This window comes from Rhineura floridana, chromosome 10 (assembly GCF_030035675.1).
Source record: "Rhineura floridana isolate rRhiFlo1 chromosome 10, rRhiFlo1.hap2, whole genome shotgun sequence".
Lineage (NCBI taxonomy): Eukaryota > Metazoa > Chordata > Lepidosauria > Squamata > Rhineuridae > Rhineura > Rhineura floridana.
In genome coordinates this window covers 73,413,887-73,429,187 of record NC_084489.1, presented here as the reverse complement: position 1 = coordinate 73,429,187, position 15,301 = coordinate 73,413,887, and the positions used below count along the sequence as shown (strand labels likewise).

Genomic DNA, 15,301 nt, shown 5'->3' with positions numbered 1-15,301 from the left:
AAAGGTATATTTTAAAGATAAAATATGATCAGAAATGTGTACATTGAGATACAAAATTGTTTTGTGGGGAAGAATGTATTTAAATATGTACTTAAACATGAATTTACATATGTATTTAAATATAATGTTTTGTGTGGATTAAAAAATAGGGTTGAATTCAACTAAGTCCTACTCATAGTAGACCTACTGAAATGAAAGAACCTATGTCATGAGTCTGCTCTGAGTAGGACTGGCTTTGAATACCACTCACAATTTACAGGTTAACCGGGAATGGAATGGAATAGACTTATGAATGAACACATATGAAACTGACATGGGCCACAAATATCCACCCATAAAAAGAACACTGAAACCTCACCTGTATTACATTACATCTCTGACATCAACATGCTAAGAGCTGTCTAAAACCCAAATGCACATTCATATTTTTAATAACATGTACAATTAGAATATTTTTGAACATCAAAGCAAAGGTTTCACTTTTGATCCTGGAAACAGAACATGACACAACATCACATTATTTTAGTGGTGAAGGTATGCAAGAAATCTTGAAATACTGCAGACTGGTTTTGTAGTGGATGCAGGCAGGTTCCTTTGGAGAGAATGCACTCTATATTGCAATTGACTTTCCCATCAATATTAAATATAATCTTGGTTTCTGAGTTTATATTTAATTTACTGTCTATTGACATTTAGAAAAAAAAGGCAGCGACAGTATGGTTTGGAAGCTTAAATCTATTTAGCCATTCTATCCTGCCTGAGATTTGATTTTGAAACTTTGCTCATACTCAGAAGCAACGGGGAAATTGTGTTGGAGACTTTGGCCTTCCCTCTTTGAGAAAATGTGTTGCAACAGCAGATTTAATCCAACAACATTGTTTTGTCAAGATTTCACTGTCTGTGTATCAGATTATTTCAGTGTATTGTCTTTAGACTCTTGTCATTATTCCTATGATTGGACGAATCATAGAAAAATCAATTGTGGTTGTACAATAATATTGATTTCAAACAGTTCATCTAGCAAAAATGACAGCAAAAAGTAACAGTTTGCACTGTCACATCAAAAGTCTCCAACAAGCATTGCCATTCTCATATGTACAAGATCTTAAGGCACGTGCATGCTTTTACATTTTATCTTGTAGCCTGCAAATTATTTCACTCAAGAAGGGTTCAAGTCATTAAAATTGGCTGGAGGCATTTGTTCTGCATCCCAGTGGCCCAACCAGTGTTCTTCATGAGCTAACTGTGCATTCTAAAACATACCCCAGAATCCTTTACAATGCACAAGGCCTCCGTAGTAGACACACACACAGTCCTTGTCAGGCAAGTTGATGTAGAAAGGTCCCTGAAGCTAGAAAGTCTGAAAACTGCTGTTCTGGAATAACACTGGGGCAGATGGCAACTATCCCAGGAGAAACCTAAGTTACCAAATATAAAATCCACCGAAATCATAGTAGCCCTGATCCAACGGCTCCAGTATATATGTGAGAGCACTGGTGGGCATACTGAGCTCTGTAAAAGCTGAGACTTTATAATTCCCTTCAGTGTCAGGGCATGCTCTGAGTATGAGCACATGGAGCATTTCCTATGATTAGCCAAGGCAATGATCATGATAGGTGATTGTACTGTACTTTTTGTTATGGATTTGTTTGCCACTCTGGGCTCCTTTGGGAGGAGGAAAGGTGGGTACAAATTTAATATATAAAATAAAATAAATATATGGCAAATTTCCTTAGGATATAATGATTTTTTGCACTAGAAAATGACTTTTTATAACGCTAAAAAATGCTGCCAGTTGTTCAGCAATTATCACTATAAGGTTACCTGGCAATTTTGTCCGTGCAAGACATTGTGACTAGCTGCTCCCCCAATAACACGCCGTCCCACGTCTGCACTGCACTGGGATACCGGGTTGGAATGGTTCCTTCCCCAGATTCGATCTTTGTCCGAAGATGTCCACGGTACTTTCTTACTATGTGCTTAATGCTGTTCACTGGATTAAAAAGAAAAGAAATGGTCACTGACAATACAACAAACCAAATGCTTTTGTGTTTTTCTTCTAAGGTGAACAGTAATGGACCAAGTGGGAGCAGAGGGCAGTTTGGGCAGTGTCCTATTTCCCTCCTTCTCCATACATATTATCTCAAATTGGGAGATTAAAGCTGCAGTCCTATACACACTAACCGGGAGTAAGCCTTATTGAACTCCAGGTGGCTATTTTGCTTCCAGGCTCAGTTTAAAGTATTTGACATTAAACACTGCAAATGGTTTGGGACCAGAATACCTATGAAACGACATCCTTCTCTCCTACCCCCATCCCCCAACTGCCTGTCTAAGAGACCTTTCTTCCATTTTGAAGGTTTAGTGCTGTCTGAGATAAGGTTAGGGAGAACCCAAGAGCCGTTACATTCTGTACCAACTTAGCTTCCAGAGTGTCTTCAATTTTATTTATTTATTTTATTTATTTATTTTATTACATTTCTAGACCGCCCTATAGCAATAAGCTCCCAGGGCGGTGAACAGCATAATAAAACAGATTAAAATACAAACGGATGTAAATACAATACAGTACACAATAAAACATAATTAAGATTCCAAATTTAAATTCAATTTTAAAATTTTTAAAATTTTTAAAATGCCTGGGCAAAGAGGTAGGTCAAGGCCAGCTCCACATTGTGGTTTTCCAAACAGGCCTATGTGGGCTTTGTTCACTGAGCAGAAATAAAAGACCAAGGTGTTGTAAGCCCATGGGCAGCTTGAGGCCACTGGGCAAAGAGCACCTTTTGCGGTTGCATTTGTTCCCAATCCCCATGTTGTTGTGTCCATCTCCCTCCTGTCATTTTTTCTTAATCTGCCAGGTTCATAGGAACATAGGAAGCAGTCTTACACTGAGTCAGACCATTGCTTCATCTAGGTCAGTACTGGCTAAACTGACTGGCAGTGGCTCTCTGCGGTTTCAGGCAACCATCTCTCCCAGCCCCTGTTGGAGATGCCAGGAACTGAAGCTATGACCTTCTGCATGCACGGTAGATACTCTACCACGGAGCTACGGCCCTCCCACTTACGGTTTGTTTTCTAAGGCTCGTTAGCAAGAACTGAAGCAACTGATTGACTCTGATGATATGTTTACAAAAAAAATGACGATGGAAAAAATAAACAAATTGCATCAGAATCCTGGGATTAGGAGGAAGAACAAATGCATGACAAACAGCAATGTCAGCTCCATCCTGTCATTTGGTCATAATCTCCTCTGGGGTTTACATCCAGTCATTGTTACATATCATGTATTTATTGCATTATAAGATCATAAGTGCATTATAAACTTTGACGTTGTTTATTTGGATAAGAGGCAGGGCGCCAGCATCCTCATTTCACAGATGGAGAACTTCAGTTGAGATAGGTGGCCTGCCCTTTCTAGATGATGGGCATAGTTCAGCAGGACTTTGTGCTGCACAATCACACTGAAATGGGGGGAAACTCCAAAAAGCAAACATGTCAGTCAGTACCAAGGAAGGCTCTCTCAACTTCCAGGAAAAGTGATGTTGGAAGGTTGTCAGGTAGACTTGGATAGGACCTTCCTGGAGAGAAACCTGTTTAGTGATCCATTTTTTTCCACTGGAAGCTGGTCCATTAGGGCAAATGGGACACCGCCCCACCAACCTCAGCTTGCCCTCACCTGCCTGGTTTTTTTTTACTTAGAACCAGTCCAGGGGGTAACACTCCCTGTCAACTTCCTCTTCCTCAGTCTCAGTGTTGCCCTCGTAGAACTCAATCGGGAGGAGGATGGGAAAAAAGTAGAATGAGGTGGCCTGTCATTGGCTCTGACACCACCTATTGTTGGCCTCCCTGTCTTCCACCCTACCAGTCCCAGTGAGCACCAGTACCACTAACTATTTATCCTTCCCTGGATGCTTTAGGGTGTGATTTTACATACAAATATCTGGGAGTGAGTCCCACAGAAATCAAGGGTCTTGCTTCTGCAAAGACATGGAGAGGATTGCACCGCTAGGCTTTATCCAGGGATTGGCTTTCTTGCTCCTGGCCCATTACTGTCAGGTGCTGCCAGCTGTGAAGGATGTGTCCTGGGGAAAGGAAAGCACCTTTTCTGTCTTTGCAGTAATGGCAGGAGCTGGCTGTGCAGACACAATAGCCTCAGTTGGCCTGCCATGCTACCATCCTGCTCACATCTGGATACTGAGGAGCAGAACAGCTGAACCAGTGCTACTTATTTCAAGAATAAGTGCCCTCTGGTGGAAAACTCTCAGATGTTCCATTATCTTGCCTACATTTCTCCTTGTTTCAACCTTACCAACACAGAAACTGATACAGGCTTTAAACGATTCCTCTCCTCCTCCAACCTTGACTGGCCTACTCTTTGATTTTCAGATCTGAAGTCCTTAAATTGCAACCAAGGCACTGCACTCAGTTTGGGATTTCAAAGCTTAAAAAGTAGAAATGGTAGAAGGGAGACATGCACACGTATATATGCACACACATACACAGATGGAAGGCACTACCTGAAAATATCAGCAATTCCAGGACAGGGTGAATACACTGTAATTTGCATGACTTTGATTATACAAAGTAAATGTTAGCTGACAAGGATCAAAGCCCAAGCAAGGTGCATTGACAGACATAATTACCAAATGCAAACTGATTCAGACACAAATAAGAGCCTGCTCTTGGCAGGCATTCTGCAAACATCACTCCTACTCTAGGCGGATTCAGAAATATCTGAGACCTACCTTTATAGCTCATGTTCATTTGCTGAAATCAAAGATGATTGGGACTAAAAATGACCCCAAAGCCATCAAGTTCAACAGCCTGCCGCAAGGCAAGATTCTCTAAGGCATGTCAGCCTCCACCTCAAAATTAGCCCATACAATGCAAACCACAACATACCACCCACATGAAGATTGCAAGAGTGAACACAGGGTATCATGTCAAGGTGTGTACGAAGAACAGAGCATTGAAGGAGTTCAAGGAAATGAGCCAAGCTGATTGCAGCCTGAAACTAAATATTTTAAAGTAATTTCTCTCATGGGAGTACCAGATCATTCATTCATAAAAGTAGAAATTGCACATCTTGGTACACAGGTCCATGTATGCTCATGCTCCTGCATCTAGGAAGCAATGTTTGAAGGCATATTGGTGTGTATATATAATGCTTTTTTGTGATGGAACCAGGCCCAGCACCAGCAGGAGGCCAGGTCAAGCCCTGGCTGAGGTCTCTGCAGCCCTGAGGGGCCCCTCCTTAGGGTGGGAGAGTGAAGCTTCCACTTGGAGATCTGCAGCAGTGTTGAGCTGCGGGACTCAGCAACCTGACACTGCTGTAGATCACACAGCGGGTGCTCCCAGGGACCCCCCCCCGATACAGGCAGTGTGAGGCTCAAATAAGCCCGACCACCCCACCTGTCAGCGCATCAGTATGCATGCCCACATACTGTGCACACATGCCTGCCATCACCCAATATGATGGTGGGGGTGTGCCTAAGGGGTTGATGCCCCTGCCATCTTGGGAGATGGTAAGCATGTGTGATGACAAGACAGGTAGGTGGGCTGGCTGGGCTTATTTAAGCTCCACATTGCCTGTATTGGGTAGGGGTGTTTGGCTGTACAGTGTTGTGGGCCCGGGCAAGCATGCTCAAGGGCCCAGTCATGCCTGGCACATGCCCTGGATGGAACTCATTGGTATGGAGAACTGGCACCTCTTTTTTTGCTGCTCATGGCAATCATATTATGCTGGCACTCTCAGCACTTTTATCAAGGTATGAATACCTGCACCTCATTTCTGTGTATGTGTGTGTGTGTTTGTTGCTCCATATTTCTATCTAAAAAGGGGGGGAAGGATAATGGAAATGAGAGGTTATCACTTGCACAGTTGTGCACACATATGCCAGATACACATAAACAATGGTGGCCCTTACCCAACTGTGTGTAGCAAATGTCCATATTCAAATGTGTGAACTGGACCATAAAGACTGACAGCATTCCAACAAAGCCTGTGAGACTATACTGCACATTTTACTCCTTAACTCTTACCAGAGTTTGAAGCCAGCACTGTGAATATTATATCTCTCTCTCTATCTCTCTATATAATCGCCTTAAGGCTTTGTGGGTGTGCCTTTTTTCTTACATTATCCAGGGGGACATTTAAACAGAGGTTTGCTCTCTGCCAGCATCTTTAATTTAATCCCACTGAGTCTAATCTTTCTTGCTGTGAGTCACATACATGATTTTGAGACCTGCAGTGGACAGAGGGCTGAATCTGAATCACGGCATTCACATCCCTTCCTGTCCATGAACTCTGTGGAAGGTCTTTGAGGAGTTACACTTTCTAAGCCTCAGGCCCAAGCTACACATTATGCAGGAGATCTGTGATTGGATGCCCTGAAATGTTATTTACCAAAATGCACCTGGTAATTGTATTTTCCCCTCTGCATGGCAAATAGTAGCCTAAAGATAGACAATTAAGATCAGGAAAAAGATGCAGGGAGAATGGGTTAAACACAAATAAAAACAAGCAGGGGCGGCTCCAGGTTCCTGGGGGCCCATGGGCAAAGGCTATCAGGGGGGCCCTTGCCCTCTTGCTTTCCTCCTCAAACCACACTCCTCCCTCTTGGCCTCACCCCTTTCAAGTAAAACAAAACCTGAAGAGAAAGACTGGGGTGACAGAGGAATCAGACAGGAGAGAGGGAGAGGGAGAGAGACAGAGACAGACAGACAGACAGACAGACAGAGAGAATGCTAAACCTCTGCTTGTAAGTGCTTTTGGGGCATTCCTGCCATGGCTCCAGAACCCCCGCTGCTCCCACTGAGTCCCTGCTGCTTGCCTTGCAGCAGAGCACGCCCTGCAAAGAAGCCTTTCCTCCTTTGCTTGTCCATGATCCAGGCTCTGCTCTTTCCTTCTGCTGGAGGGCATTTAAGGAGTTAATAAGGATGTGAAAGTTGGACAGTGAAAAAGGCGGATAAGAGAAAAATCAACTCATTTGAAATGTGGTGTTGGAGGAGAGCTTTGCGCATACCACGGGCCGTGAAAAAGACAGATAATTGGGTGTTAGAACAAATTAAACCAGAACTGTCACTAGAAGCTAAAATGATGAAACTGAGGTGATCATACTTTGGACACATAATGAGAAGACATGCTTCACTAGAAAAGACAATAATGCTGGGAAAAACAGAAGGGAGTAGAAAAAGAGGAAGGCCAAACAAGAGATGGATTGATTCCATAAAGGAAGCCACAGACCTGAACTTACAAGATCTGAACAGGGTGGTTCATGACAGATGCTCTTGGAGGTCACTGATTCATAGGGTCGCCATAAGTCGTAATTGACTTGAAGGCACATAACAACAAGAACCACAGAAATTAAGCAACAACTAGCTTAGACAATCTCCTCAACACCAGCACTGAGACAGTGGCCAAGTTGAGAGCCTCTGGGCTCAGCATTTCATCTCCATGGTATTAACCCCTCAATTTTTACTCCACACTCATGAATCTGATAAAAAGAGAAGCTACCTAGTGGGGGAAAAACACATCCTGTCCATTGGAATCGGGGCAGGTTCGGCACCAAGGAGCAGATCCCATTCCGCTGGGGCCAGTGAGGGGCCCCTCTGCAGTCCTGGGCCCTCAGCCAGTGCCCTACCTGGGCCACTGCTGGAGCCGGACCTGAAAACAAGAAATGCCAGAAGATACAACCACAGAACTCTTACAAGACATATAGTTTGCTCCTCAGACTAGTGGTGAAATTACAGAGGGGTAGAGGGCATGGGGTTAGCTCCTTTACCTATTGTGCCTTATGCCAACCTTTTACTGTTTTCAGTAGGCTACAAGGGGCATGAATTGGTTAACACTGGGTGGGCAGGAGGTCAGGGGATGAGGCTTGTGTATTTCATTAAGATCTCTCCTCCCACACCTCTGCCCATAATTCAAGCACTGCCTCAGACCAGCGCAGTTAGATAGTTTTAGACTGTTAATGGTTTTATAGTCACGTAGGATCATAGGAAGCTGCCTTATACTGAGTGAGACTATTGGTCCGTCTAGCTCAGCATTGTTAATACTGAGAGGCAACGGCTGTCCAGGGTTTCAGGCAGGGGATATTTCCAACTATATCTGGAGATGCTGGAGACTGAACCAGGGACCTTCTGCATGCAATGCTGTCCCTCTGAGCTACAACCCTCCCCCTTTTAGATGGCAGCGCTAGATTTCACTAACTTAAGAACACAAGAAGAACCTAGTGGATCAGGCCAGTGGCTCACCTAGTCCAGCATCCAGTTCTTACAGTGGCCAACCTGATGCCTATGGGAAGTTTGCAACCAGGGCCTGAGCGCAACAGCACTCTCCCCTGCTGCAGTTTCCAGCACCTGGTATTCAGAAGCATGCTGCCTCTGACAGTGGAGGTAGAACACAGACATCAGGGTTAGTAGCCATTGACAGCCTTATCCTTCATGAATTTGTCTGATCTTCTTTTAAAGCCATTCAAGTTGGTGTCCATCACTGCCTCCTGTGAGAATGAATTTCATAGTTTTAACTATGTGCTATGTAAAGAAGTGCTTCTTTTTGTCTGTCCTGAATCTTCCAACACTCGGGTTCATTGGATGTTCACAGGTTTTAGTGTTATGAGAGTGGGAGAAAAAATTTTCTCTATCCACTTTCTCCATGCCATGCATAATTCTATACTGTTTTTATCATGTAGCTTCTTATTTGCCTTTTTTCTAAATGGAAAAGTCCCAAAGGCTGCAACCTTTCCTTATACTTCAAAATGTGGTGAACCAGCCCTGCTGTGTTTGGGGCTCTTCTGCTCATTTTGCTGAGCAGGGCTCTGCATCTCAGTCACAAAGTCTTGCCCTGAGTGCACCACTGTCTCAGACACCACCTAACTGCAAAACCACTGGAGCCCATGTGATGCCATGGAAGGGGTGCTGGGTTTGGAGGTGAGCAGCCCTTCCAGCAGCCCAAGGATGTACAGCAGCATACAAAAGATATAAAAAAATAACTGATTTATGTTGAATCCGTGTACTTTAGATGAAATCTCTGGACCAACACTGGCCACTAGACCACTTGCTACCAGGTAATATACCCTCCAACTGTTATTTTTTTGTTCAGTTTCTTTTAAAAGACACACCTCCCAACATATATTTGCTTCTCTGCTGGTAAGCCAGAAGCTCTAGTCTGCTGCTGCTGCTTTCTTCTTCACTTTGATCCAAGCCTCAATGACAGCTAGTCTTTTTGATTTTTGCACCACTTATTCTCCCCCTTGATTACCTTCACTAATTGCAGGGGGGAGGGGAATGGAGGAGGGAGCCAGAGAGAGAAGGCAGCTGAAGATGCTACTTCATCCGGAACAAGATGTCAGCCCGACCCCAGCATTAGAGAGGGCCAATTTAAAAATCATTTGGAGTGGGTTTATGATGTGTGCCTGACTAGACATTAGATGTGTAAATCACTGCTCAGAGTGTCAGAGGACGAGAAGAAGGAAGCACAGAATTATTAGTATCAATTTTGATTCTTTGAATGTATAGAGATAAATCCTGCCCTCCTCCCCCTTTGTTTTTAAAAATCTGAAATGCAATAAACGGTAAGTTCAATTATTTTTGCAATGATCTGCAACTAGTCAGATTTTTTGTTATGACAGACAATGGATTTTTTTTTCCAGTAAAAAAGCAAATTAAGAATTCTTCACTCCCCCCCTTCCCCCCCCTTTAAACTTGGCTGGAAATGAATGGTGATTAAACAGAATCACAAGAGTAAAAACCTGTCTGAAATTCACATGTGGCTGCCTCAGAAGTTCATTTTCTATTTCTCTGCTTCACTGCATGCTACTCCCTCCCCCTCCCGGCTTGAAGAGTGAGGAAGGGGAGAGCAATCTTGCACCCTCCCTCTTATACTTGCATCTCAGTTCATCACTGTAGTTTATAAAGTGCTGAAAGAGTGCTTGGAAACAAAAGCAAGTTCAAACAGCTATAACATCCAGTAATCCTTTGGATGACAAATGCACATAGAATAGGCCTGAAATCTATAAGCAGATGCCAACAAGACATATTGTGGATTAACTGATGAAGGCAAATTTTAATACGCAGGGATTCAAGCTGAGGGTGCCCTTGTTTTTTCTGATGTTCTTAGCATTGGTATATTGCAACAGAGAATGAAGTCCAGATAGTTAACCTTGTTAGTCTGTTGTAGCAAAAAAAGAAATGGGGGGCAGGAGAAAAAGAAAATCCAACAACTACTCTTATGATGCCTAAGAATATGATTTTCTGGGGTAGAGCCTGCTTTGATTACACTATTTTCATGCATCTGATGAAGTGGACAGTAACTTGAGATGGAAGGATCTGTCAATTTCGTTTCTCTCAGTTTCTAATTTTTCCAGTCTTAAATTCAGTTCTGCACATCTCTACAGCAATTTGAGTTTTTTTAAAAAACTTCAGCATTTTAGTGAGAATTGCTCTTAATAAACATATTTTTGTATGCCATTTTGACAAATGAGCACATTTTTGCAAGCAATTTTATTTAATATGAGAAATTTTATGTTATTTTCACAAATACATGCATTTTTATGCACATTCGCTTAATATATGCATTTTTTTTAACCCTGCTTGGTTGAACAACTGTACTGCAAAATTCAGATAAGTGTACATTTCAAAGGATGGCCGTGCTTCAGTTATATTGTTTCGGAAAGTGCTAATTGATAGATTGGGCTTTAAGTGTGAACTGAATTGAATTTCTTCCCCATCCCTAGCTGTAGCCCATGAAATGTTATGTCAAGATATATATTTGTGGATGGTTCAAATTACATTCTCCCCAATCTTCTCCCTACATGTTATGGAGGTGTGAGATTCTGCCTTTGGGCCCTGCAAACTGTGCCTGCCTCTGAGACCATCAGATGTTCATGTATCCCAAACCTGTACCCAGGGGCAGGAATGGAAATGGAAATGGACTGCCTTCAAGTCGATTCCAATTTATGGAGACCCTATGAATACGGTTTTCATGGTAAGCAGTATTCAGAGGGGGTTTACCATTGCCTTCCTCTGAGGCTGAGAGGCAGTGACTGGCCCAAGGTCACCCAGTGAGCTTCATGGCTGTGTGGGGATTTGAACCCTGGTCTCCCAGGTCGTAGTCCAACACTCTAACCACTATGTCACACTATCCATCCATTATCCCAAGAATGGGGAACCTATGGCCAGATCTTGCTGTTTTCTGGAGGCAGTGGTGGCTGATAGCTCTATGACAGTGGGGCAGTGGAATCTTCTCTGGGTTTTAGTTTGAACATACAAGGAGCTGCCCAAGGTTCTTCAGCACCTTGGACAGGTCCTTGAACATCTGAACTAAAACCTGGCCACCACTGTCTGGAGGAACACAAGTTCACCATTCATCCGGTATAACAACATCACCACAGAGTGCAGCAGGTCACAAGCACACAGCAGGTGTAGCACTGAAAAAGTGATTAATGGTATTTCTGAGGCTTGTCCTATTGCAAATGTGATCATATTCAGCTCTAGCTATAACAAGTGAGGACATTCCCTTTTTCACCTTTGCCTTTTTGAGAAAGTAAAAAGTTCTGTGGTGAAGGAAGGGTCAATAGTGTGCTTCAGGTAGTCCATGTCAGTTCTCAGGTGGCATAAAAAGTGCATGAAGGTTGAAAAGTGCATATTAATCCAAGTTTCTGGATGGGTTTACTCTGATTTAAAAACTGGGACTTATTTGTTTGGTATAGGCTAATGAAATATAATTTACACGAGGCACAATCCTATGCAGGCTTATTCAGGAGAAAATCCCTCTGTGGTCAATAGAGCTTACCCCCAAGGCAACGTGGACAGCCTGGCAGAGTAGCCCAAAGGCAGAAGAACCGTCAAATATGAAGTCCTTCCATTGGTTTCAATGGGAAGAAAAATAAGAAGTGGCACACTCCCCCCCCCATTCCAGGAGTATATCAAGGGCATGGTCACAACTCTTTCTTCCTCTACCACTGTTGGAGCACCAATGGTGGAAGAGAGACAGCCATAAAGGCTTCCATGGAGGCAATGTGGAAGCTGCTGTGGGTGGGCCTTCTGCTCTGCCCATGGATCTCTCTCTTTGCCAGCAGGGAGGGAGCTCTGAAAAATCTTATGGCTCCTGGAATGCCCTACCAGGGACTGTAATAATCCAGTTCTGCTGTAGTAAAACTTAATAAGAATAAGAATAAGAAGAATAAGCATAGATGAATATGTTGGCCTGGATTCCTGTGCATTCAGAAACTGCTCTGCATTTGCATAAAGACCACAAATATTGAGAGGCAGCTAGGAGGCTGTGAGATTAAATCAACCTTAAGCACCAGCACCAATGTTCATTAACCAAAGTTTCGAAGCACGCTTCCCAACTGTTTTTACAACAGCATGTTAGGAAATTTTCAGACTTTCTTTAATCTTAGAGTGGAATTTAATGTTAGTCCTACTCACAGTAGACCCACTGAAGTGTATAGACATGACTAACATAGATTCATTTATTTCAATGGGTCTACTCAGAGTAGGACTTAATTGACTTAGGACTTAGAATTCCATTGGATTGTATTCAACTGAGTAGTATTCAGAGCAGAAACACTGAAATTAATGAACCTATGTTAGTCATGTTAATTTACTTTACTGGGTCTACTGAGTAGGACTAGCACTGAATACTACCTACTCTCTTTTCTCTCATCCTCGGTGAAAAAGGGAAAAGTCATCTCACAGTTGTACTGTTGAAAAGAATTATGGCTGAAAATAGTGGTGCTTTCTGAAGTTGGGTTCTCCCCCCTCTCCCAAATTGTTTGGTCTGTTTAGTGATTTGCCTTTTTCTGGATTTGTCAGAATGTCTGAAGCAGAAAACACACAAATTAATCAGAGGAATTCCAATTCTGTACAGGTGGCGTACTTGGAGATACCAATCAAAGCAAGTGCAGCTTGAAGGTTTCAAGAGTATTATTTTTAATTGTGTCTCTCATCTAAAATTAGCACTTCAGTGCCACAATTTTGAAAGCACTGCAGGACAACTCTTGGGGAAAACAAAAAGCAATAGTATTTAAACCAGCTTTAAAATTTTGGCTACCATTTTGCATTTGCTCTTCAAATGTAAACATTGCATAATAGAATGTAACAATTATCCAGAATTAGTGGAGGATTAGATTATCCATGGCAACTAGTCATGATGGCTATATAATGACCTTCAGAACCTGAGGCAGCATGCCTCTTTATACCACTCCATGGCGAACAGCAGGTTGCACAGGATTCAGCATCTTCATCATTTAGAACTAGGCATGACTACACTGCACTAGGATGTCATCACAGCAATTAGACATGCCCCCTTACCCGCCTTAAGCAAGGATGGGTGGGCTCCCTACTTGCATAAGGAAAGTGTCACAGTTGGGAGCGTGTGTGCATGTGTGCGCTCCTCCTCAGTGGGAAAGCAGAAACCCTTTGAGCCTGCTGGCGAGGGGGGCTGGACCACTTCAGCAAGGTCCTCCTCCTCAGGAGGAGGGCTGTGCAGTGCCAATGGCATGGCGAGTGAGGAAGGGGGGGTGAAGGGAAGTTGAAGAGGCCACCTCCTGATCGGGTAGTGCCTCATCAGCAGTAATTGGATCTACGGGGGCGGAGCTGTCACTGTCAGCAGCACAGGAGCCTTCAAGCTCAACTGTGTCTGAATGCACATCACTAGGGCCTTCCCTCAAGTCCAAATCTGTCTCCTCATTGTCCTCATCGCTCCAAGACCTTGCCATGGGGCTCATGAAAGGTAGGAAGCCCAAATTCCAGTGATTAGCTCCAAATCTCATAACTACAATCAAGATGGAGTCACCATTACCTCTCCCTTACCAGCTGTATGTCTGTTCCGCCATGCACTAGTGGAATCCTGCCTGCCAAAACCAGTAGCATGAGCTCAGAGTGCCCAGAGAGGACACAGAGATGTCTATGCACTGAAATATAGAATTGCACAGTTTTGTATCACTGTATATAAAGTTTGGTCCAAAGTTATACGAGGTTTGATGTGCCCCATTCTCCTTCCTGCCCATTATGCCTAGAACACCCTCTAAAAACACCTGCAGGGCCACCGCCCCTTTCAAATCACCTTCTCAAAACCCGTATTTTCTATGAAGCCATTGGCTGAATCCCTTAGTCCTCATTCTCAACTGAATCAAAGCCAAAATTTGTGCAACTGCCTTTGCTCCCATCATCTCAGTTTTCTTGCTTCCTCTGCTCCTTCCCGCCTCCCAGACACATCTTCCTTTCCTTATTAAAAGTCAGATTGTAAGCTGGGCCTCTGTTTCGACTTGTGCTTCTCTGCAATGTACCATGTCACCTGACAGTACAGACAGAAGCAACAATCATAATTTTTTAGGTGTTTTAGGGTTTTTTTCAGATTTCAAATCACAGGCTTTTGAAAAGACAAGGGGAAAACTTGAGTCCTCAACTTCTTACATGATACCCTTGGCGATGTTGGAAACTCAGCTGCAGCCTCCCCCTTTTCCCACTCTCTTTGCTCTCAGTCCATCTTTCTTCCAGAGCCTGCATTTTTGCTATCCCTAGACAGGCTGGCAGAGGCAGGCAAATCAAGTCCGCCCTAAGGCTGTCTCTGCTCTCTTCCCCCTGGGCTGCTTTTTCTATCTTCTGCTAACATGTTGTGTTGCCTTGTGCCATTGACTTCCTGATAGCCCAGCTCCTGTTTTATCCCACAGTCCCGTTAGGTCTGAAACACACCATTGCATCTTCTCTGCATGTGGTACTCTTCCTGCTTGCCTATTAACCTACAGCTGTGCTAGAGTTGTGATGCAGGCACATTCTGTAGTGCTTCCATCTCAACGGGATCTGCATGCAACCACGACAACTGGGTCGTTGGGTTTGTAGGTAATCTAAGGGCGAGGGGCAGAGTCAGGGTTCCTCCTCCCCAAAAGAGGTCTAGGAGGAGACCACACTACTCAGAAACATGTCTCTAAAGGAAGCACGTAAATTGTCACATATATGCTGTAGGTTCTATGGCATAAACAGTAGGACTGTCAGCCTGTTTCATCCATAAATGTATCAATCAAAGCTTTAGTTATTGGAGTGGTGGGGAGGGAATTTTAATTTAAATAAGTTTGCATATCACCCAAACCTCAAAGATTCCTTTTTGAATTATTGAAAAAATGTAAGATTACTTATAATTTGATAAATCAACAGTAAGGGCCTTTGTTCATTCCCTGTTACAGCACTATATCAGAACCTAAATAGTTTAAAACAACAACAACAACAAGGTATACCCTTAAAAGTGATGGCACCACCTAGATGGGGAGGAGAGGTAAGAAATGCCCTTCCTTTCCTT

The 15,301-nt window shown here is 43.4% G+C and overlaps 1 protein-coding gene across 1 annotated transcript in view; it reads right to left on the bottom strand.

Annotated features, from left to right (window-relative positions):
• Positions 1–1,820: 1,820 nt before the first annotated feature.
• ADARB2 (adenosine deaminase RNA specific B2 (inactive)) overlaps positions 1,821–15,301 on the bottom strand; it is a 471,433-nt gene continuing 457,952 nt past the window's right edge. Inside the window, exon 8 of the mRNA XM_061586916.1 lies at positions 1,821–1,993. Coding sequence (XP_061442900.1) covers positions 1,821–1,993 — 173 coding nt within the window. The remainder of the gene's footprint in view (positions 1,994–15,301) is intronic.